Below are 25,311 nucleotides of genomic sequence, written 5' to 3'. Positions count from 1 at the left end.
TTAGTACCATATCAACAAAATCTTCCGCGTTTTCCCCAGTTGCTCTGTCCTTACCAAAGATCTCGAGTCAATACTTATAAAAAGGAAATGACCTGTGACGCATGGTACGAGCATTTGTGTCTGTCTGTAATAATTAAAAATACATATTAATCCAATATCATTGATCCCAACTCATTAAATTATATGCAATAACATGACAAAACAGTTCCAATTTACCTTGACATAGGTATCCCAAACATCACCACTCTCAACGTCGATGGTATTAGTAGCATCACACCATCCAAATCCACTACGGGTCATCATAGTTGACAAAGAGCCATAGGTCTTCTTCCAAACGTGTATCTTGGAGTTAATATGAGGATCCGCTCTAATATATGTGCTCGGAAATGCGCTCAACATATGATGTTGTAGAATCCCAAGAAACCCCGTCTTAAATCCATATTCGCACTTCCAACCCGTGAGAACGAGGTCCTTCAAACCGTTAATCAAAGCTTGTTCCTCGGCAACGGACCATGATCTTCTAGATTTGTCGGTCTTCCGAACACCCAAAGTTTTTTTGTTCCCACTTGAATTAATCTTAACCTGTACTAGAACCCCAAACATTATATAACATTAAAGAAACCCAATAAAGTAAAAAATAGACTTAGTAAATTATAATAAGCATGGTATGAAATATGAATACATTGCCAACAAATAACAGTAAACTACAAATTAAGTTCAATAATAATTGAATACATAGTGATGCAAATAACAAAGTAACTAAAATTATCGTCTGGTCCTCCACTCATCGTACATAGCTCTAGCTATATCGTCCCTCCATGAAACCCATTGTTGTGAGGTTTCCACACTTTCAATAAACCTAAGTGCGGGATCGTTGCTGGGGTTATGGATTGGCCGGAGACTTGCTTCCAATGGGTCTACGGGCATCTCTTTACGAATGAAGTTTTGTAACAAGCAACAAGCCATAATAATAATACGGTTGTGGACTTTGATAGGATAATGGGAACTAGTACGTAATATGTCCCAACGTGACTTCAATAACCCAAACGATCTTTCTATTACATTTCGAGCCTTGGCATGCTTCATATTGAAATATTCCTTATAATCTTTAGGAGCATTATTACCATCCCATTCATCCAAGTGATACCTAACACCTCTATACGGGGCTAAAAACCCCTCTTCATTTGTGTATCCATAATCGCAAAGGACCAAAGGTAGTAATTTCCTGAAATCCATAAAACGAAAAATATTTTTAAATCACATATATGTTCAAAAATATTGAAAAAGGTTTGGGAAGCATCAGTACCATCGGGAATTCTCAAACCATTAGGTCTACAAACGGCATCTCGAAGGACTCTACTATCAGCACCGGAACCCTCCCATCCAGTTAAAATATAACTATAACACAAGGTTGCATCACATACACCTAGCACATTGACTGAGATATCTCCCTTGCGATTTCTATAGTGCGCCTTTTCTAGTTGAGCAACCCTAACTTTTATATAAGTACCATCTAATGCTCCTAAACATCCCTACACATTGAAACCAACAAGTTTCACAACACTTTGTTTGCATATTACTAAACATATATAAAGGTAAACTACATGTCTTTATTACCTTAAACGGTTTCCACCGAACGTCTGTACACCCCTCATCAATAGGTGTTGGCTTCACAATCAACAACGGGTGTAGTTTAATTACAGTATTTAGAACACTATTGAAGTGCTTACTAACCGTATACCCGGATCTGTTGAAATTATACCCTACAATTCTATTTTTTGTATGATGTCCCAATATATGCAAGAAAATGGCCAATTGTTCATTAACTTTTACATTCCATGTATCAACTAAGCCACCAAAATTATGAATTAGAAAACACAGTCGGACAAATGCATTTTTAGACATATGCAAATTATCAAAACAATGTACATCAGTACCGTGTATCAATCTATTATTTTTTTCTAACTGATCGGACACTCGAGCATTCAAACTATAAGACATATAAGAACGCACTAAACGATTACGAATTGCACGACGTTCTTTTAACTTACGATAAACCCCATAACATGCCATAAGGAATAACTTGGAAATATTAATTATTTCTTCCAAAACCAACAAGATCTCTTCATGCTCCTCTCTAATATCCATTTCAAACAAAAAATTTACGAAACTGCAATAACAAAATCAATAACAAGTTTTATACATATAATATGATTTAAAATACAATACCCAACACATAAGAACCACAATATCATAATAATAAGTAAAAAAATGTAGAAAAAATGTTAATTAAAAAGGAAGATTTACCTCACCGATTCTGCGAATAAGTTAGTACGAGCACTGATGCCGGAACGAACACCTTCATGTGTTCAATTGTAGAAGAAATTCAATAAAGATAATGAAGGCGGAATGAAGATGTAATGAATCCACGCACAAAAAGGTATACGATTTACCTCAGTGATTGTTCTTCTTTGTTGAAGAACACCTGTGACGCGAAAATGAAAGAAAGAAAAGATGTTTGAATTGGGGATCTGCTGTTATTAATAAAAGTGTGTGCGTAGTGGGTCGGAAAGTGAGATATTTGGATAAGGGAATTTATTGATGAGGGTATTTGTGTAAAATACACAATACCAACTGCTTTCTTTTGTTTGGAATTATGTAATCTACCCAATATTGGGTGGACAAGTTATCACTCAAGTGGGGGATTCAAAACCGGGCCTGCAATTAATCAGGGGCTTTAGTCACTCCAACCAAACGCCTGATTCAGTTGGATTAATTAGTCAATCACCCATTATCACTCAAACCAAACGAGCCCTAATGATTTCAGTAGCGAGTTTTAAAAGAAGCGGATACCCATAGGTAACTAGCGGATCGGGATTTTTTGCCATCCCTACTATTACATATTTAATGAAAACCTATCGCCATGCTAGAGATTTATATTATTTTGTTTACGTATGTCATAGTAAAAATATAATGTAATAATTTTAAAACACAATTCATAGTTCCAAAAAGAAAACACATTTCAAAATAAATATATTAATATATCCACTTAAATATTATTGATAATCAACTAGTAAAATCAAACTGAAAAATCTTGAAGGATAATATAGTAAATAACAACATTTAAATTTAAAAACATTACACTTCCTAAACAAATTTAAACATTCAACATTCAGTATTCAAACACCGCTCTTGATCGTTCAGACAACTATTCAACATTCAATGTCCAGTGCGTAATTTTATCAAACGTAGCCTTACCCCCTCTATAAATGAATTTAGTGAAAAAACTTTGACTTTGATGATGTGGAATTTTTTATTTTCATAATACCATTCAAACCATTATATAAATAATTGATATTCAATAATAATTTCAACAATCTTTCAAAATTGCATTTTTTTTAAAATGACCTATTTAATCTAGTTCTTCGGTTTGTAATTGTGGAACAATATAATACATAAGAACATGAATAACAATAATACATAGAGAATGAGAGAACACAAATAAGAAACAAAATGCCCTGAGAGATAATTGTGGGATTCAAATGGGGAGGGTGCTTTTCTCATTTATATAGGTGGTAATCACCGAGAAGTTACAAAGGAAAGTTACATAGGAGTTACACATGGAGTTATACCACTAACTACATCATGGACACTTTAGAAAGTAGTGAGATAATGAGGGTAAGTTATGAAATACGTGGAAAGTTAAATACCCTCTAAGTGGTTAATACCCATAATATATAGTGTTTAAAACACTCCCCCTTGGGGAATCCTATCAAATCACTATTGCGCTTTTCATGTTTCCTCATTAAAACATTCCGAGTAAAAATCCAGTGGAAAAAAAAATCCTGGTTAGGAAAAAGATACAACGCACAATCTTTTCAATCAACATATGTTGCCTCGTTAAAATCTTGGCGAGTAACGAAAATTTCGTGGGAAAAATAAACCTCGTACGAAGGAAAAAAAGTACAACAGGGCACCCAGGTATCTTCTGGATACTGAGTACCTACATAGTACTGCCCCTCAAGTTAGTGTTGGGTTTCGGGCACGTGTACGCAGCGGAAAACAAAAATTTAATGTGATTGAAACGACTTTAAAGCACACAAGCACATGCCCGACAAATTAAATCAATTAATTGCGTACCTTTGCGCTTCCAGCGAAATTAAAAACAACATACATGCTAAATAATTTAACTGAATTTAAATCAATTAACATGCTCGCGTTTAAACCAAATAACATGCTTGCAACGATTAATACGATTACACATAATCACATAAAATCATACAAAGGCAAACATGAATATATAGTTTAAACGTAAACGAATCGAAACAAGGGATTCGTGTGTTTACCTCTTGAAGCGTGAGGTAGGAGCGCTTAGCAAGTCGAGATTGCTACGGAAACCAATCCGTACAATCGGGGCAGCAGCAGCAGCGGCGAATCGGCCACGGCGGCGCGTGAATCTCACGCGCGGTCTTCCGGGGCGGCGCGTGGGGTAGCGTGCGGCTTCGGCTCGTGCGCTGCTCCTCGATTCCTCGATCTTCGATCTTCCTCCTCTCGGATTTCACCTCGTATACTTCGATCTACTAAACACGTGGCACTAGACACGCAATAGTTAGAAAAACGGAAGAAAAGAGAAGGAAAGAAACTACCGAAGCAATCGGCCGATTCCGGTGAGATTTCCGGCGACGGCGCCGGCGACGGCCGCGGGAGAGAGAGGCCGAGAGAGAGAGGTGGACGGCTGCTAGGGTTAGGGTTTTCACTTGTTTGTGCAAGACCTATAAATCTTGTATTTATAGTGTCTTGCATAAAACCCTAGCGGGCTTAAGTTGGACCGGGCCCAACAGCTTAAGTTCGCTAGTACTTTTACTTGCTCGTTTCTCTCAATCCAATGACCGAAAAATTGCAACGATTACATTTTCGGAATCATTATAAAATCCTCGTCATTACGAGTGCCATCTCTCAATTTCCAACTTTCCAAAAGTGGAAACCCTAGTTCAGTGCACTTTCTAAATTTGGAAACTTCCCGATTTAGAAAGTTCACTAACACGTTCGCCAATTCTTTTCCTTTTCTTATTCTCATTCATAATTCCAAATTACGAATGTTGGATCCAATCATATTGACTTCCAATCATGCAAAGATAAACTATTTTATCTCTGACCGTTTATTCAAAGATCTCATGTGCACGAGCAGTGTGACCCTCGATGGTTCAGGTGTAAGCTAGCCGTGGGCCCACAACCCTTTGTGGTCAAAACTCGTCCCTTAGAGTTACGATTAAGATGAAGCTCGTTTCACCTTAATCACCCAACGAATCAAGATTGGCGTCTAGCAACTACGCGTCATGATTCCCTAGATACAAATGAAGTGCCTGCAAGAACCTTCAGATATAGTTAACGTACAGTACGGTCCCTTCGATACATATGTCCCGATCGAACTAGAGGCATTGGTTCATCGAGACCTCTTTATATGTTCGATGACGGTGCGATCGTTCTAAGTGTTGTAATCCTTACGTGCATGACTTAGAGAATCGAATCCTCTAATCATCACTTAGTCAGCTCTGGCCAGAGACTTAGAATGATTACAAACTTTCAGAACACACAGGACATCCAAGACTATTCTAGCGATCGAATCCCCGACTACAATGCACAGACCTCCCACTAGATTTCGGACTGCACGAACACTGGCCCTTGGGATGGTCCTCGGTGGAACTCAGGGACAGGTCACGATACAGCTGGTCCTCTAGTGAAGTCACGGTGATGTCTAGGTCATAAGGACTAATGGTGTACAACTATACCATAGATATCTCTACTCGATTATTGGGAACCACTTAGAGATTTCTAGGGTGAGGGAGTTCAGTGAACTCGTCAACTTACGAGCACCCACTTATGTATGCCGATATCACAATACCGTTTACTGATGAGATGCAGTACACATACACTAAGTGCTAGTCTTAATGGGAAAGGCCGATATCCTCATTAGTGGCGTAACCCTTCGACTAGGAACACATTTAACAGTTATAATACTTGAGTAAATATCTCACGATCCTAACGATCAATTACTAGTACTTGTAATAACTGTAAGGACTATATATCTATGCTTGTGACAAAGAGACAAATATATAGAATGCCAAGGTGTTTTATCATTAATACGAATAAAGGTTCGTTTATTACAATAATAAATACGAAAGACCACAACCACATGTTAGCTTGTTGGTCACCTACTCTAACAGTTAGCTCCTACTGATGTCTATAAGAGAGCAAGGTCGGATAATATACGCAAGCCGATAACCTTAGTCACTTCACATGAATCTCAAACATGCCCAATCATGGCTTCAAGCCATGTGCATTCACGCACCACCTCGTGAAGCTAAAATTATGCATGATTTGACCTTGTGACAACTAATTAGGTACATTTGATATACCTCCAACACATAACTATTTTTCCAAGATTAAAACCATAAATTTTTGCGATATGATTCAGCCATGCATCGAAGTTAACGCCGAGCTAATCGGAGTGCGAACTTCCATTGTGCATTATGATGATATGGTGGTGTCGAGGTTTGACGCATTGGGGCTTCGAGCTACAAAACACCCAAGTTCATTTAGGCTTTAATGGCTAATAGATGATATGTTCGGCGATGTGGTAAATCTGCAGGTTAACCACATTGCACTTGGTCGACCATGGTAGTATGATACTAAGGTGAAGTCCGCACAATCTAGGAGCATAAATACATTTGAGAAGAATGGTGTACTTGTTACAGTTGTGTCTTTTGTCTTGACTCAACCATACCATGATCAAGATCGCACTTGGAGGGATGTTATTGAGTTTCAGAAATGTGTTAGTTTGCTTCCATTTGCACGTATCGTACAAGTAATATAATGGATTTTTAAGTTTGAGTATCGATCCCACAAGGAATTTTCAACTATCTAATTGTTAGCGCTAGATTATTCCAATTATGTTCAAGCTCACCCTACATAGTCGAATTTAGAAAAGATTAACTAAATTAAACTAAAATATTAAACGCAAATTAAATAGCAAGAAAAATAAATAAGCAAATTAACACGAAGATTTATTAATTTAAAAGAGCTTAGGATTTTATCTTCCCCTATGTGATTATTGATCCCCCAATTCTCTCAACTATGCAAGCAAATAATTCGGATAACTAATGTGAGATGCTAAATTAATCATAACCCACTTCCGCGTGTATTACGATTATAAGTTTCAAGACTAAATTACTGTATTCCTGTGAAATTCAATCAAGAACAAAGCATTAAGCACAAATCTCAATAATGACTACGTAAGAGGTTAACTATATTCCTATGCTAACACCACAAATGCTCTTCTACCACAGTTCTAAGTGTTAAACCGATCTTCCGATTCATGCATTCAACAATAACAATAAAACACACAAACTGATCAATTTCATGCACTTAATAAATCAAGTAGAAGAAATAATATAAATTAATACTTGCATAAAATCACATAATGGGGTTCACAAATCCCAGATAGGGCTCGTATAAAATCCTAGAAATAAAGACTTAGCTAGTCGTAGTTCTTATGATAAACAAAATAGAATTAATAAAAGAAATAAGAAAAACTATGCTTGAGTCTTCGTTGATCTTCGTTCTTCGTGTTTTGTGGTGTAAAATTTTGTGCTTATCGTCTAATTCTAAACAATATTTCAAAAATATTTTAAACTTTCGAAAACACCCAATTAAATAATACCACAATCACAATTTTAATAAATCAAACATGCATTAAAATAAAGCATAATACATTAAAAACAATTAATTGCGCAACGAGCTCTGATACCACTGTTGGGAATCGGGCACGTGTAAGCAGCGGAAAACAATTTTTTTATATGAAATACGATTTCAGTCATATAAACATGTAGTCGATATAAGCAATTAATCACGTACCTTAACGCTTCCAGCGAAATTTAAATTAAACATGCATATATAATTCTTTAATTAAAACATATAGAATCCCGGCAATGAATCATAATATTCATACAAATGATTTCACGAAAAAGTTCAAGCAAAAACATACATAAACAATTTCATGAAAACATACAATGTTTAATTTAATCTAATTACATTAAAACCTAATACTTAACGGATCCGAAAAGTTACCTCTTGAAGCGTGAGGAGAACTCTCAGATTGAAGGAAACTGCCACGAAAACCAATCCGTGCAGTCGGAAGGAGCAGCAACGAAGGACGCGTGGATCAGCGGCGACACGTGAGGTTCACACACTCTCTTCGGGCGGCGCGTGAGGGCGCGTGCGTCTGTGGTTTGCGGTGGCGTCTCGGCAGATTGACTCCTTTGTCTTCCTCCTCTCTGATTTCACCTCGTATACCAAGTTCTACTAAATACGTGGCACTAGACACGTAAAAGTTAGAAATAACGGAAGACTAAATAAAAAAGAAATTGAACTACCGAAGATAATCGGCGCGTGGGCACCGATTCCGGCGACAGGGCGACGACGGCGGCGACGACGGCAGTGGAGGATGGTCGTGGACTTGAGGAACGAGCGACTAGGGTTTGTGGTGTGTGTTGTATTGTGCAAGACCTATATATCTTGTAATTATAGTGTCTTGTATAAAAGCCCTAACGGACTTAAGTTGGACAGGGCCCAACAGTTTAAGTTCGTTAGTCTATCTTCGCTCGTTTCTCACAAGTCAATGATTTGAAAGTTATAAGGATTATATTTTCGGAATCATTGATACGTGATCGTCATTACGAATGCCTATTTTCGATTTTCAATTTCTAAAAGTAGAAACCCTAATTTAGTGGACTTTCTAAATTTGGAAAGTTCCCAATTTAGAAAGTTCACTAAGATGTTCGCCTAGTTCTTTTCCTTTTCTTATTCTCATTCATAATTCCATATTACGAATGTTGGACTCAATCATATCATATCGACTTCCAACTATGTAAAAATTAAACATTTTTATCTTTGACCGTTTATTCAAAGAACTCGAGTGCACGAGCAATGTGACCCTCGATGGTTCAGGTGTAAGCTAGGTTCAGGTGTAAGCTAGCCGTGGGTCCACAACTCTTTGTGGTTTAAACTCATCCCTAGAGTTACAGTTAAGATGAAGCTCGTTTCAACTTAATAACCCAACGAATCAAGATTGACGTCTAGCAACTACGCGTCATGATTCCTTCGATACAAATGAAGTGCCTGCAAGAACCTTTTGATATAGTTAATGTACAATATGATCCCTTCGATTCATATGTCCCGTTTGAACTAGATGCATTGGTTCATCGAGACCTCCTTTGTAGTTCAATGACTGTGCGATCGTTCTAAGTGTTGTAATCGGTACATGCATGACTTAGAGTATCGAATTCTCTAATCATCACTTAGTCAGCTCTGGCAATAGACTTAGAGATTACAAACTATGAGAACACACAGGACATCCAAGACTATTCTAGCGATCGAATCCCCGACTGTGTTGGGGATCGTGCATGTATACGCAGCGGAATTTAAAATTTTATATCGAACTAGTTTCGATTACATGCATAAACTAACCACATAGTCAACGTACCTTAACGCTTCCGCCATACATATGGTAATTTTCGATTTAATTGAAAAATACGTATAATCGAAAATTATGAAACATGCTTATACATCATTTAATGAAATCGAAACACGTAATCGCATATTACTCATAATCATGAATTACAATTCATACAAATATGTTCGAATTAATTTACGACGGTTTCGATTTGTTTACCTCTTGTAGCGTGAGATTTCGACGAATCGAAATCAAGAACCAATCACGTACAAGCTGCGATTACCAATCCTCGGGGCTGCAGGAACACCACCAAACGGCAGCTGGTCCGAAGGTGGAGCGACGGCGGCGCGTGCGTGACAACGGCGGCGGCGCGTGGGCGGTGCAGCGGCGCGTGCGGCGGTGTGGCAATTCCGTCGGGGCAGCAGCTCCTCTCCAATTAGGTTTCACCTCGAATAAACGGATCTCCCCCTACTGTAGCACTAGATACAAAGGGGTTAGATAACAAGGGAATACGATAGAGAAAGGAGAGGGAAAAACCGGCGGATTCCGGCGGCGGACGGCGGCGGTGCGGCGGGGCAGCAACGGCCGAGAGGGAGGACGGCTAGGGCTTGAGCGGCTAGGGTTTTGTTGTGTAAAAATCTAATCTCAAACTCTTGTTTGAGGTCTATTTATACCTAGGGTTTTCAACCCTAGCGGGCTTAAGTCATTGGGCTTGACCCACTGATGCATTAAGCCCATTCCCTCGTCGGCCTCGTTTCTAATAAACGATCGTCCACAAAATTATAACAAAATTATATTTGTGACGAGCTCAAAGTCCTCGTCGATACGAGTGCCTCTTCGAAATTTCCAATTTCCAAAATTGGAAACTTCCACTTTAGTGGACTTGCTAAATCGGGAAACTTCCCAATTTAGAAAGTTCACTAAATTCCGCATTTCTCTTTCTCCACGTTTATTCCGACTCGTAATCCACAATCACGAATCTTGGACTCAATCATATTGACCTCCAACTTTGCAAAGATTAACATATTAATCTATGCTCATTGTTATCAAGGATCCATGTTACACGAGAAGTGTGACCCTCAATGGTTCAGGTGTATGCTAGCCGTGGGCTCACAACTCTTTGTGATTCAAACAACACATTGTTCTTATACGAACTCCTCCCAAGAGTCCTGATTAGAGTAAAACTCATTTTACCTAATCCCGATCAAATCGGTGCCCAACGAATCAAGATTGGCGTCTAGCAACTACGCATCATGATTCCCTAGATACAAATGAAGTGCCTGCAAGAACCTTATGATATAGTTAGCGTACAGTACGATCCCTTCGTAGCACATGTCCCGATTGAACTAGAGGCATTGGTTCACCGAGACCTCTTATAAAGTTCAATAACCGTGCGAACGTTCTAGGTATTATAAATCCGTTCGTGTGCGACTTAGGGAAACACATTTCCCTAATCACCCCACTATCAACTCTGGCCAGAGATTCCATGGATTATAAACCGTCAGAACACACAGGACATCCATGACTACTCAAGCGCTCGAATCCCCTACTACAATACACAGACTTCACACTAGATTTCGGATTGCACGAACGTTGGCCCTTGGAGCGGTCCGCGGTGGGACTCAGGGACAGGTCACGATACAATCGGTCCTCTAGTGAAGTCACGGTGATGTCTGGGTCTTAAGGACTAATGGTGTACAACTATATCTTAGAAACCTATTACTCGATGAATGAGAACCACTTATAGATTTCTAGGGCGAGGGAGTTCAGTGAACTCATCCAGTATGAGCACCCACTCAAGTATGCCGATGTCACAACACCGAGGACTGATGAGACGCAGTACACATACACTAAGTGCTAGTCTCAAAAGGGAAAGGCCGGTATCCTCATTATTGGCGTAACCCATCGACTAGGAACAAGGTTTAACAGTTACATTACATTGCTGAGTTATCTCATGATTCTACTAGATCAACTCACAGTAATAGAGTAACTCGTTAGGACTATATCTATGCTGCTTGCATGGGATAACAGATATAGAATGCCAAATAAGATATTTTATTATTACGAACGAAAAACGATTGTTTTATTACAAAGAAAAGAGAAAGACCACAGCCACAAGTTGGCTTGCCGGTCACCTACTCTAACAGACTGCAATGCACAGACCTCCACTAGATTTCGGACTGCACGAACACTAGCCCTTGGGGTAGTCCTCGGTGGAACTCTGGGACATGTCACGATACAGCTGGTCCTCTAGTGAAGTCACGGTGATATCTAGGTCATAAGGACTAATGGTGTACAACTACACCATAGATATCTCTACTCGATTATTGAGAACCACTTAGAGATTTCTAGGGTGCGGGAGTTCAGTGAACTCGTCAATTTACGAGCACCCACTTATGCATGCCGATATCACAATACCGTTTACTGGTGAGATGCAATGCATATACACTAAGTGCTAGTCTCTTAATGGGAAATGCTGATATCCTCATTGGTGGCGTAACCCTTTGACTATGAACACGTTTAACAGTTGTAATAGTTAAGTAAATATCTCACGATCCTAAAAGATCAATAACAAATAATTGTAATAACTGTAAGGACTATATCTATGTTTGAACAAGGGACAAAGACATAGAATGCTAATGTGTTTTATCATTAATACGAAAAATGATTATTTATTACAAGAATAAATGAAAAGACCACAGCCACAATTTGGCTTGTTGGTCACCTACTCTAACAATATTCTCAATTATTTAATTTCGCCTGTTTTGTAATGGTACCCCGTGCAACGCACGTGTATAGGCTTACTAATCAGCCCATTTATCTCTCCAACCCAAGCCCACCAACCACATGTGTTGGGCCCAACAAAAGAGGCCCATTATGCACTCTCCTCTATGCAAGATTAGTATTAATAAGAAGATACGGAATGATGGAAGGGGGATTACAAACACTGAAATGATTTACGCGGCAACAAAATTACGAATGTCGTTCACAATAGTCTTCTCATTCTCTCTCTAAAAATCCTCAAATCCACCCAACCCTAAAATCCCCAAAAGCCCCAAATTTCACAAAAACCCTCAACCTCTCTCACAAATCCTCCTAAATCCGAAAATCTTGTCAATTTGAAAGGTAATTAATCATCTAAAGTAGGTATATATATTGAATTTGTGGTTAATCATGTGAAAATCGTGATTTGTGGCTGTTTTTAGTGTTGGGTTTTCAAATTTTCCACGCCCAAAATGGGCGTAGAAAATTACTTCGGGCGTTCGGTCCAGACGCCGGTTCTGGACCGGTCGTCCGGTTTTTTTTTGCCCAGTATAACCGAAATGAATGAGTACATTTAAATAAGTATTAGTTAACAAACTCGTTGTAGCCGAGTTGGTCAGATGTTTCGTCTATTGCACAATACACCCGTGTTCGGGTTTTGGTAGCAACGCGTATTTATTAATTTTTGCCTAGTATAATCAAATAAATAATTATAGTTAAATAAAAATTTGTTATTAAAATGGTTGTAGCCTAGTTGGTTAGGCAAGTTGGTACTTCCATAAAAGAACTTATGTTTGAGTCCTCGTAGCAACCCAAATATATCATTTATTTTATTTTATTTTATTTAAACTCAGTCAGCACGCGCGCCCAAACCGGGCGCGGGAAGCTGTGTTGCGCGCCCAAACCGGGGCGGGAAGTACTTTTACGCGCCCAAACCGGGCGTGAATCGAGTTTTTTTGCGCCTAGTTTGGTCGTGAAACTATTTTTCGGCGTCCAAATTGGCCGTGAGTCGTGTTTTCGCGATTTAAAGAACAAAAACGAACAAATTTTACCTCATTGAGTTCCGTATCTCGATCCTCATTCGATGCACTCGTTTTCTTGCAAATCTCTACAATAACATGGGTTTTGGAAAGATTTCTAATATAAAATCTATTAAAAATAAAATTGTAGAGAGAGAAAGATAAGTAGAAAGTGAATTTTTTAAACCCGTGTTAATTGTATATTTTTACACTTAATCGTACCTTTTAATTGGAGCTTTTTGTGTGTTTTAACGATAATTGGTGCTTAAAATGTTGATTATTTGTATTTTAGGTACAAATTGAAGAACTGGAAACTTATGGGGTAAAAACTGTAATTTTGGGGAAAAAAGTGGGCCAAAAGTAAAAAAAAATCAAAACTTCGAAGAATTGACTCTCGGACGGCCGTCCGAGTTTCAGCGTTAATTCTGGCACGACTGTCCGAGTTCCCGAAGAAGCGCAGTGAAGGAAATTTAATTACACAAGGAAACCGCCCTCTTATATTTTTACACCCTAAATAAGGCCAAGCTAAGCACACAATTGAGGATTTTTGACACGCAATCTAGGAGCAAGAGAACGGAGCAACAAAACAAAGACTTGACGAATCTCAATCATAGTTCTCCCTTACTTTTATTTACAACTTTTATGATTTATCGTATTTTTATTATGTTTTGCGTGGAGAACATGAGTAACTAAGTTCTTAATCTAGGATTTTGTTGGAACCCTATGTGGTGATTCAAACCTATTTTTCTAATATTATGCAAGTTTAAATTCCATGATTATTTCTTCTATTTAATCTTATTTAGCGCATGAACCTAGCTAATTTATGTTGCTATGTATTATTGTTAGAATTGATTGACAGATCGTTTTAATAATTAGAACAGGGATAGAAGAGCCTCCGAGTGTTTTCACCGGATGAGTGTGTTAATTGCATGTATTATCGTAGACATATACATAATACCTTAGGTAGCCGTTTACGAGACTTGTTAGTTAATGCTTTATTCATAATTGGTTTGCATAGACATATAGTGAATCGGTTATAAATAATACACTCATAATACACGCGACAACGGGTTATGATTAACTTCGTGTCTCGGGTTAATAATCATGAATCGTAACTTGCATATGATAGAGATTTAATTGGGTGATGAATTATTGCATAGGGGGAAGATAAAATCCTAGATCCGTTTTTATTGATATTCTCTCTTGTTTATTTGCTTTCATAATTAGTTTAATTATTTAATTGATTTAAATTGACAAACTTGCGTAGGTTGGATAAATTCATAATTGTTAGAATTTGGTACTTAGGATTAGGTAATTTGAGTATTCCCTGTGGGATCGACATCCGACTCTCACGAGTCCACATTTTACTACTTGTTTGCGATACGTGCACTTGCGTGTTAGGTATTTAGCCCCAACAACCCGCATTCGTAATTTTAGTACTGCGAATATCAGCTCCCTTACAAACATGGAAATATAGACACAAAAAACATCAAGAACACACATTATATACAAACTGCACACAAATAAACACACAGACACGAAAATACACATGAATACGTTGAAGTGGCCAAAACGGCTACATCACTAGTTATAATTCAATCGAAAAGATTTATATTTATTAACCGTTTATAAAACAAAAATGACTTACAACTCCGATTCTAATATTCTGAAATATTAAATACATGTCAATTATTTGAGGGTAGAATATCTCAGCTGTTCTACAATTTTAGGATGGAAATGGCACATCTACATCATTTTTGGGGTGAAAACATGGAAAATAAAACATTCTAGCTCCAAAAAGAAGCAAGCTCCTTATCTTGGCAAGCAATACAAATTTGGCAAACAGTACAGAACCAACACATTACTAGCGAAAGCTAGTTTATTCGACATCTTACGGGGAAGAAAAAAAAACGAGAAATGAAGTTTTGAAATTGTTAAAAATGAAAACATCATATGAACAATTCATTAAAAATGCAACTAAATCATCTTTTGCGGCATTGGAGCTGCCATGCCCATTTGCTGCTGCTGCCTCCGCATTTTGGCCACATTCCCATAATATCCTGGTCAATTATTATTGTGACCAAACATCAACAAAATAAGATGCAATATCAATATATAGAAATACATCAACAGTGGTTTGGCCTAATTATTAATTAAGTAAACAAGAAAAAGGGGCCGTAGTATTAGTATTAATATTCGTATTAGTGTTAAATACTAACCAATAGAGGGGTCAATGCCCCTTTTCTCAAGCTCTCTGTATTCCTGACATAGAGCACAATATCCGCAGAAGCAGTGAACAAGGCAGTCTGGAGCTGGGGATTCAATCAGCCCAAACTTAGCTCTCATTTTGGTCCTATAACTGCATGACATCAAACACGGCATCGCTATACAAACCGTTATCAGCACGTACAGCATCCCGCTCGTGCCACATGCTACACACACACACATTAATGATATATTAACATATATGTAACGATGATAAAATCGATAAACAATTAATGTGTATATAGTGATATAGACTTTGATCTTACATGTTCTCCCAGCGTCCAATATTTCAGCAATCTGCCCAAACGTTACGCACGGGAAACACAAGGTAATGATAGCTGCGGGCCAAATCATTTTATATATGTCACTTAATTTATTAATTAGCAACAATATTCTTAGTGCCATTAATTATTTTGAAGCAAACTAAAATGGTGTGTGCTTGTTACTTAGGCATCACTCAATTATCAAATCTTGTAAATCATCATATACATACACGTACCATTATATATATATATATATATATATATATATATATATATATATATATATATATATATATATATATATATATATATATATATATATATATATATATATATATATATATATATATATATTATATAATAATAATAATAATAATAATAATAATAATAATAATAATAATAATAATAATAATAATAATAATAGTAATAATAATAAAGAAAAAGAACGGAATCGAAATGTTAGTTCAATGAAATCATGATATATATACATCGATACACCATAAAGTGAACTAACAAGTCAAAATTAGAGTCACAATCTCTGAGTGAAACAAAATTAATGCAAGAAATCAAGGAGAAAGACAATTATAGGTAGGTAGGTAGGTAGTAAATAATTAGTAAAAGTAAAGGCCGGGCCGGATGAAATAGATGAGATAAAATATAGTTACCGTTTTGGGGATTGTTCATGCAATCGAAAAGATGAGTCTTCCATTCGTGGTCGGGTATCTGATCTGCAAATACTGGAGCAGGAGATGTTCCAAATGCGGGAGCAGGCGATGTTCCAAATCCGGGCCGAGCTGGTGGCATGGTCACTCCTCCAGGAACAGGTTGAACAACAGAAAAGGCTGGCGGCGGCTGTTGTTCTGAATACAAGGGATCCAAGCTTTCAGGTTGATAATGATGATGATGATTATTATCAATAATTTCAGGGGCCGGAGGGAATTGGTGTGGGGGTGAAAATTGATGAACATCATCATCATCATCATGATCATGGTGATGAAGAGGTGGAAATGGTTGAGGAGCTGAAGATGAATAATGATTATGATGATGATCCTCATCGTCATGGTGAACAGGTGGAAATTGCTCGGCAGGAGGAAAGGCTTCTGGTTTTCCACTCGGTGGCAGCTTTGACTTTTCATTAGTAATGATCGTCGGAGGAGGAGGTGGCGCGTAAAGATCTTCTTCGTCTTCATTATTATTGTGATGATCGAATTCTTCAAACTCAATTCCTTGCTCGTGTTGATGACTACTTGTTGCATCATCCGCCTTACCTATTCGACCCATTTTCCTTTTCTCTCTCTTTATTTCTTCGCCTAATAATTTAATTACTCTGTATTAATATTTGATATTTTGATCGATGCCTCTTCTATATATATATATATATGGATCGATCTAATACAGCTTTTATTTTGCTGATGGTTGTGCTGTGTTTGTGTGTGTGTGGTGAACAAGCTAAGGATCGGAGGGATAGCTTCTTATTGCGTACATGTGGGAAAGCTAGCTGGTTTTAATTCTTATTATTATTTTTTAATATATCTGTCGACATGACCCAATTAATTATTGTATGATTGAAATATTAATAGATCGTTGAATCACTACTTCAAATTTACTAATGACAATGATGTTGAGCAAAACAAAATGTAGCATGCACACTATCTTACATAATGGTTGACTTGGAAGGCGTCAACCCTTTAAGAGAGAGAGAGAGAGTTCAGAGTAGCGGCTGTCATTTTTCTATTTTCACTTGGCAGTTTTTAGAGAGATCAACTTTGATTGGCCAGCATGTGACATGGGAAAACAAGTGGCCAAAATTATATTACTTTAATTTGTAGATCTTTCTACAATGTACATTTGTACAGTAATTACCAAACTTGTGTTTAATATATGGAGTTATTTGACAAACCTCCCTCAATGAATTTTCATATTGTGATAAATTCAATTTCTTTGAATTTAATTCGAATTTAACACAAATCCAATTACCTTCAACCTATTAGATGCAGATAACTAAATTACACCCACTTAGTGTCTTTTTGAATTTCTTTGTTTTTACACATACTAGTATTTTGCCTCATGCATTGCACAGGCGGATATTAAAAAAAATATAAAATAAGCAAAATTAGAAATTAGTAAACATATATGACATGTACAATAGCAAAACAATGGAACACCAAAAATGTAAAAATTCCACTAATTGAAATCATAAACTATATATCTATTTTAACAATAAAATTTAATACACATACATGTGCTATAATAAATGAGATAAAAATTAGTGCTGGAAGGAAAAAAAAAGAAAAAGAAAATAATTAAAAAGAAAAAACAAACGTGAAAAAAAAATTGAAAGTTGATCGTGTTTAGTGGGGAAGGAAAAAAAAAAGAAGAAAAACAAAATAATTGAAAAAACGTGTCCTATAAAAAATGAGATAAATTTTAGTGCTCGAAGAGAAAAAGAAATATTTAAAAACAATTGTGAAAAAAATTGACCGTGTTTAGTGGGGACGGGAATAAAAGGAAGAAGGAAAAAGAAAAAAAAAACAATTAAAAAAAACAGAAATGTTGAAAAATGGCCTATTTATCTAACTCTTTGGTTTGTGTTTGTGGAAATACATAAGAATATAAATAACAAGACAAAGAGAGAAAGAGAGAATGCAAAGAACAACAATCCGTAGAGAGAAAATTGTGGGATCGTTAGGGGAGGTGAGATTCTCATTTATATAGGTGCAAACCACCAGAAGTTACATGGGAGTTACACGGAAGTTATACCCTACATAGATCATGGATGAAGTTATGGGATAATGGGTAAGTTGAGAATCTCTAGTGGCGTAATGGGGAGTTATAAACTCCAAGTGGCTTAAGATAGGAATAACCACATTATATATTATTTACAACACTCCCCCTTGGGGATTCCTATCGAACCACTATTGTGCTTTTCATATTGCCTCATTAAAACCTTCCGAGTAATAAAACCCAATGGGAAAAAAAAAACAACATCGGTTAGGAAAAAGAGTACAACACACAATCTTTTCAATCAACATATGTTGCCTCGTTAAAACCTTGGCGATTAACGAAAACCCTTTGGGAAAAATAAACATCGCACGAAGGAAAAAGAGTACAATAGGGCATCACGGTATCTTCTGGATACTAAGTACCTACAGGGTACTCCCCCTCACGTTAACTCCCCCTGTTGTCTACAAGGGAGCGAGCTTGTATAATCTACGCAAGTCAGCATCCTTAACATACTTTTCCAAAGTGACTTTAGGTGAAGACTTAGTAAATAAGTCAGCGTAGTTATCATGTTTCATGATCTACTGGATCATTATTGTTTGAGCTCTTATTATTGTTGATTGAAGAAAACCTCATAACTATGTTCTTGGAGTTGTCACATTTAATGAAGCTCGTCTTCATTTGCTCAATGCAGTTAAATACAATCTCTTAGGATCTTTTGTGGTAGCCAATTTACAGAAATCTCGAACATGCCTAATCATGGCCTCAGGCCATGTGCATTCACTCACTATCTCGTGAAGCAAACATCATGCATGATTTGACCTAGTAACAACTAAGGTACATTTCATAGAACCCCAAGATATAGTTGTTTTCCCAATACTATATCATAGATTGGGAACGAACTTTGTGTGGATATGACGTCTAGTCAATGCCAATATAAACCACAAGTTTTGCATCATTCATTGATGTATAGGGCGTGTCGGTAAGGTGAGATAAGTCTACCTAATAAATTACCGAAAACGCTAAATCATATCGAGTACATGGAGTTAAGCATAATAATGCATATATTGCATTTACTTATGGCACTTCTGGTGCTAACACTTCCTCGTCCTCCTCCATGGGACGGAATGAATTATTGGACCTATATCACTGTCAAACTCCCATAGGTGTTACTCGATAATTTCTCTTTATCCATAACATCTTCTAGATGTAATTCGATTGATGGACAAAAATTCAATTGACATGATAAATTTTAAGTTGGTCGAGAGTCTTCTTTAGATCTTTGATCTTGAACTCAAATTTTCAACAATTGAGTTTTTCTTACATGACTTCTTCAGTAGTCCAAATCAAGTTCAAATCCTTAATATAAATTGTAGTAATAGGAAGAACCAAACCAATTATTGTTCACCTATTCTCTTCCGAGCAATTGTTCACTTAGGCGATTATCCTAATTCTTCTGGAATATTTCTAGTCATAATTAAAATGAACGTCTCAGCCCAACTGAGTTTATGTTCCATGTTTTGAACTAATTGCTTCGGGAAATCGAAGTCCTTCTGGAACGTCCATATAAATATTTGTATCGAGATCCCCGTAAGATACTTGTTGACCACGCATTTAATAACATTTATCATGAGAGAGTATATCTCTTTAAAATCAATCTCGGGTTGCTGAGGAAATCCTTGAACTATGAGATGAGTTTTCGAGCTCCCAATCTCATTTGCTCTTAAATCATTGTACTATGAGATGAGTCTTCAGGCTCCCAATCTCGCCGAGCTATGAGATAAGTCTTCTAGCTCCCAATCTTGTTTAATTTATGAGATGAATCTTCTGGTTCCCAATCTCATTTCATTAATTGAGTTATGAGATGAGTCTCCTGGCTCTCAATCTCGCTTGAGCTATGAGATGAATCTTCTAGTTACGAATCTCATTTGAGCTATGAGATGAATCTTCTGGTTCCCAATCTCATTTCATTAATTGAGTTATGAGATGAGTCTCCTGGCTCCCAATCTCGCTTGAGCTATGAGATGAATCTTCTGGTTCCCAATCTCATTTGAGCTATGAGATGAATCTTCTGGTTACGAATCTCATTTGAGCTATGAGATGAATCTTCTGGTTCCCAATCTCATTTCATTGATTGAGCTATGAGATGAGTCTTCTGGCTCCCAATCTCGTTTAAGCTATGAGATGAATCTTCTGGTTCCCAATCTCATTTTATTCCTTGAGCTATTGAGATGAGTCTCCTGGCTCCCAATCTCGTTTGAGCTATGAGATGAGTTTTTTGGCTCCCAATCTCGTTTCTTTTCTTTGTGAGTACTCACTTATATCTCATGGGTGAAATTCAAGGAGTTGTAGGAACTACTGGTCTCTCTACTCTCCATTTTATCAAGGAATCAAATTCAGCTTGGATTGATTTCGGCCATCATCCATTTGTTTACACTTATCGATTGATCGAGGTTTTATATCATCACTCTTTAAAAAATTCAGTAGCTACTGTGTAGGAAAGTTTATCATCGATGATCATTTCATCCCAATACCACATCTCGTTCATGCATGAATAACTAACCGAGTTTTTACTATTCATGGGAATGGATATTAATGTCGAGGCGTCCCCCGACTTCGTCTGCAGGACGAATCCATATTCCAGAATTATTTTATGAGATGGATCAGGTGGAATCCCATTTATCCTAGTGCTAAACGGATTCAATTATTGGGCATTCATCCACTTCCGGGGGTGAGAATCATTTGGTCCTATTGCGCTCCTCCTCTCCTAGGAAGGGAGGCAAGACTAGTTAGCATGGATTGATGGCCTACCCGTAATTTTCCTTCTAGGACATATATCCTTGCAGGCTTATTTGAGATCTCGTCACTTTTTCAAACCATAGAATGAGTCTGGCATTATTCGACAACGACTTCACGCTGTTCTTCAGGAACATTAGTGTTGACATTCTTTGCAGATTTAGTAGTCGTCCCACACGATTTCACGCCGTTCTTCAGAAACGTTAGTGTGGATGATCTATAAATCTATATATCAATTCTCTGAAGTAGGGGATCTTGATGAGACACAGTGGGGTCGTCCCACACGACTTCACGCCGTTCTCTTGCAACGTTAGTGTGGACGTTCTTTCCTCCCCCTAACGTCAGGAAGACATTCTCATCAAAGTGACAGTCCGCAATTTGAGCGGGTAAGAGATCGCCTGTCTAAGGTTCTTAATTTAAGTTATAGATGGTGATACATATTTCACCTATATGTTCTTGGATTACTTTCAAGAAAAGGAATTGAATCATTACATATATGTGCGTATGCTGAAATATAATCAAATTACTTAATTTCGAGCAATCGACAACTTATGCTTCTGGCATACAAATTGTGGTTCTACATAACCGTGTCGAAAATTCCTCTAATTTTCCCAATGTACGCTTCTGGCCGTACACATTAGAGATGGTGCACATATACTCGATTTCCTGTCTTCAATGGTTTCAACAAAATAACCATTAACTCAAATATCTTTAAAGTTTAATAACGTTCTACTGGAACGTGGAGAAAAAATTGAGCTACTTCAATGGGCAAATTTGTGCCATTAGATAATACAATGCGGACAACCATAACCATCTATCAAAACTACACGTGCCTCATTTAGTTATCAAAGAGGTCTTGCTACAAATAGACATGAAATTAATAAAGTACGACTTAGCTCTCAGGATAGTATGTGTTGTCGCACTATCTGCCAGACATTTATCCCCACATGTCATGTCTAGAGAGTTATATAAATCTAATCACATATATTCAGTACTTTAGGTACTAAGTAAATTCATCAAGCAAACACCACGGAATAACATAACAATTAACTTAGAACATATAGTAACATAACTATATGATCCAGAGCATAAACTAAACATAATCAAAATACGAAAATGGTTCATAACATGAGCATATGAAGTAAGATGATTGAAATTCAATAAAATAATAAACCCGAGTAATAAAATAAACATAATGCATGAAATCAACAGTTCAATCATATCCCAACAAGGGTTATTTGGTCAGATGTGCCCAACTATGGAAGCTGAGTGACGGGCTATACATAGAAAATATTTGCCTCTACCAACTCAGTCTATGCTGGTGCATTATTATTTGCATCTCCAGCCCCAACGTTCCTCGCACTTCAAGTGCGTGACCAATGCTCACATGCAGCACATATAAAACATATATCTATGTTCTGATTTTGAGCTCTATTCGAATTTTAAAGTTCATATACAAATCGTTTATGAACACTTGCTCCTTGCTTCAGGCAAGCGTATTATCTTTTGGTAATCAAAACGAATAGTCAGAGTATCCCATTCTTTATGGGGACCCTCGTTTGATGAATAGTCCAGTCGAAGGACTTCATTTAATTATCTCGTAATCAGAAACATAGTCTCAGCCTTCTGGGCTTACGTAATAAATTATCCTCGAAAAAAACCATTCTTCAATTGCTCACTAAGCGTATGGATCTTAACATCCATTCTCCAACCAACAAAACTTTCACCAAATACATTAAGTTGGGTAAACTCGAGTTTGCTCATGTGTTTCATCTCAAATCAAATAGAATAAAGAGTATTATTGTTTTATGGGAATGTAACCTCCATAACAATTTCATGAATATTTTGCACATATTAGAACTTCCTGTCTAATAATTCATACACCATATATTCATACACATTCATGGATTTCATACGATAAATCATAACGACAAACGAAATATTGCTTACCATTTTTGTATCACAAAATTACATATGGCAGATAAATAATGGATCAATTGAATAAAATTCTCCATTAGAGATAGACCAAAGTTTTCATGTAATTAAGACAATGAAAATTTGCCAAACATTAAAGACATATAGTATGCTATAATATTGGTATAAAAGATAACCAAAACCGTATAACTTGTCATGATATAAATCATAATTATCATGTATTATAACTCATAAAAATTCCATGAACCAATTTGAAATGACTAAGATAGTTAATTACCAATTAACTAATCATATCCATAATGCGGAATTCATACAATCACATTAGGCATGAGTGATAATACGTTAAGAGCATATAGTGATAATACGTTAAGAGCATGAGACAAAAGAATATATACCAGATTTCATCACTTTGAATCTCTAACATTGAATCATCATATATAGCAAAATACATAGAATCATATAGCATGATTGAGACGGCAAAATTCATGACAATGTTTCATACTTGAACATGTAATACTTTTGCCGAATAATAAGATAGCATTTCACATGCTCAGAACAATTATTATATGAAATAACAAGACATTTTAATCACATTATAGAATAAAGATTACCAATCAGATCATATATTCAAATTATCCACGGTATAAATTAAGTAATGACTTGAAAATAAAGTTTATTCACGTATTTCATGCCATTAAATAGATCTATCATGCATCTCTTACGAAATCAACATTGCAAGGAGATTAAAGTTTATTTTAGGTGCTTAAATCCAAATATTACTAAGGGTATTAATATATTTTTCCGAGATTACCGTTTCACATATAACCCGCATCACAAGTTCTCCAAGTAACCTTGTCCCACGAACAATTACCTTTCCTCGAGCACCTCGAATTCTTTGAGTATCCTCGCCCCACGAACAATTGTCTTTCCACAATAACGACGGGCACTTCGTGCTGATAACGTGTTGTAAAATGGCCTATTTATCTAACTCTTTGGTTTGTGTTTGTGGAAATACATAAGAATATAAATAACAAGACAAAGAGAGAAAGAGAGAATGCAAAGAACAACAATCCGTAGAGAGAAAATTGTGGGATCGTTAGGGGAGGTGAGATTCTCATTTATATAGGTGCAAACCACCGGAAGTTACATGGGAGTTACACGGAAGTTATACCCTACATAGATCATGGATGAAGTTATGGGATAATGGGTAAGTTGAGAATCTCTAGTGGCGTAATGGGGAGTTATAAACTCCAAGTGGCTTAAGATAGGAATAACCACATTATATATTATTTACAACACGAAATGTGTTTTATAAAAGAGAAAGAAAAAAAAAAATTGAATGTGCTATAAAAAAGGAGAAAATAAATGAAAATATTTCACAAAAATATTTAAAAATAAAAAACTGCTTTTAGGGTTTCGGGACAAACCTTTCTTTTTATATATAAAGATTAGTAACTACACCCGTGCATTGCACGGGCATATTAGAGTCGGACGATTTCACATAATCATTCTTAAAGACACCACTGCACATACTATCATACTATGTCATGCAAATATTATTCTTTTGGCTCCAAATGGGAACCACAAACTTTGAGACAAACATTAAATATCAATACCATGCCACCAATTTAAAAAAAAAAATGAAGAAACCATTTACCTTTCCCTGCAAAATAACATGAAGAAAATCGTTTTGAAAAAAAAGAACATATAGTATAAGGCTGCTTCATATATATATATATATATATATATATATATATATATATATATATATATATATATATATATATATATATATATATATATATATATATATATATATATATATATATATATATATATAATCACATTTGGAAAACTGTCGAGAGACTCAAATGAATTATCTCCCATATCTCTCTCTTTGCACATATAGTGCTATTATAATATACTTTTTTTTCTTTCTAAAGATATTAAGAGAAAAAAAGAAAGAAAAATGTTTGTTCAGCACAACATAAACACCACAATGCTAATGTAAAGAGGGACAAATAGGGGTCCTTGCATC

The 25,311-nt window shown here is 36.5% G+C and overlaps 1 protein-coding gene across 1 annotated transcript; it reads right to left on the bottom strand.

Moving 5' to 3' along the window:
* Positions 1-15,047: 15,047 nt before the first annotated feature.
* On the bottom strand, positions 15,048-17,349 carry LOC105962853 (uncharacterized). The gene is made up of 4 exons (XM_088816835.1): positions 16,487-17,349; positions 15,825-15,896; positions 15,513-15,725; positions 15,048-15,353 (listed from the first exon to the last, which is right to left on the bottom strand). The coding sequence occupies exons 1-4, from the start codon at positions 17,100-17,102 to the stop codon at positions 15,271-15,273; spliced, it is 984 nt and encodes a 327-aa protein (XP_088672961.1). The 5' UTR covers positions 17,103-17,349; the 3' UTR covers positions 15,048-15,270.
* Positions 17,350-25,311: the final 7,962 nt, after the last annotated feature.

Source organism: Erythranthe guttata, chromosome 4 (assembly GCF_056151865.1).
Source record: "Erythranthe guttata isolate IM_541 chromosome 4, IM_541, whole genome shotgun sequence".
Classification (NCBI taxonomy): domain Eukaryota; kingdom Viridiplantae; phylum Streptophyta; class Magnoliopsida; order Lamiales; family Phrymaceae; genus Erythranthe; species Erythranthe guttata.
Note: the sequence above shows the minus strand (reverse complement) of the source record. Positions and strands in the feature narration are given on the sequence as shown.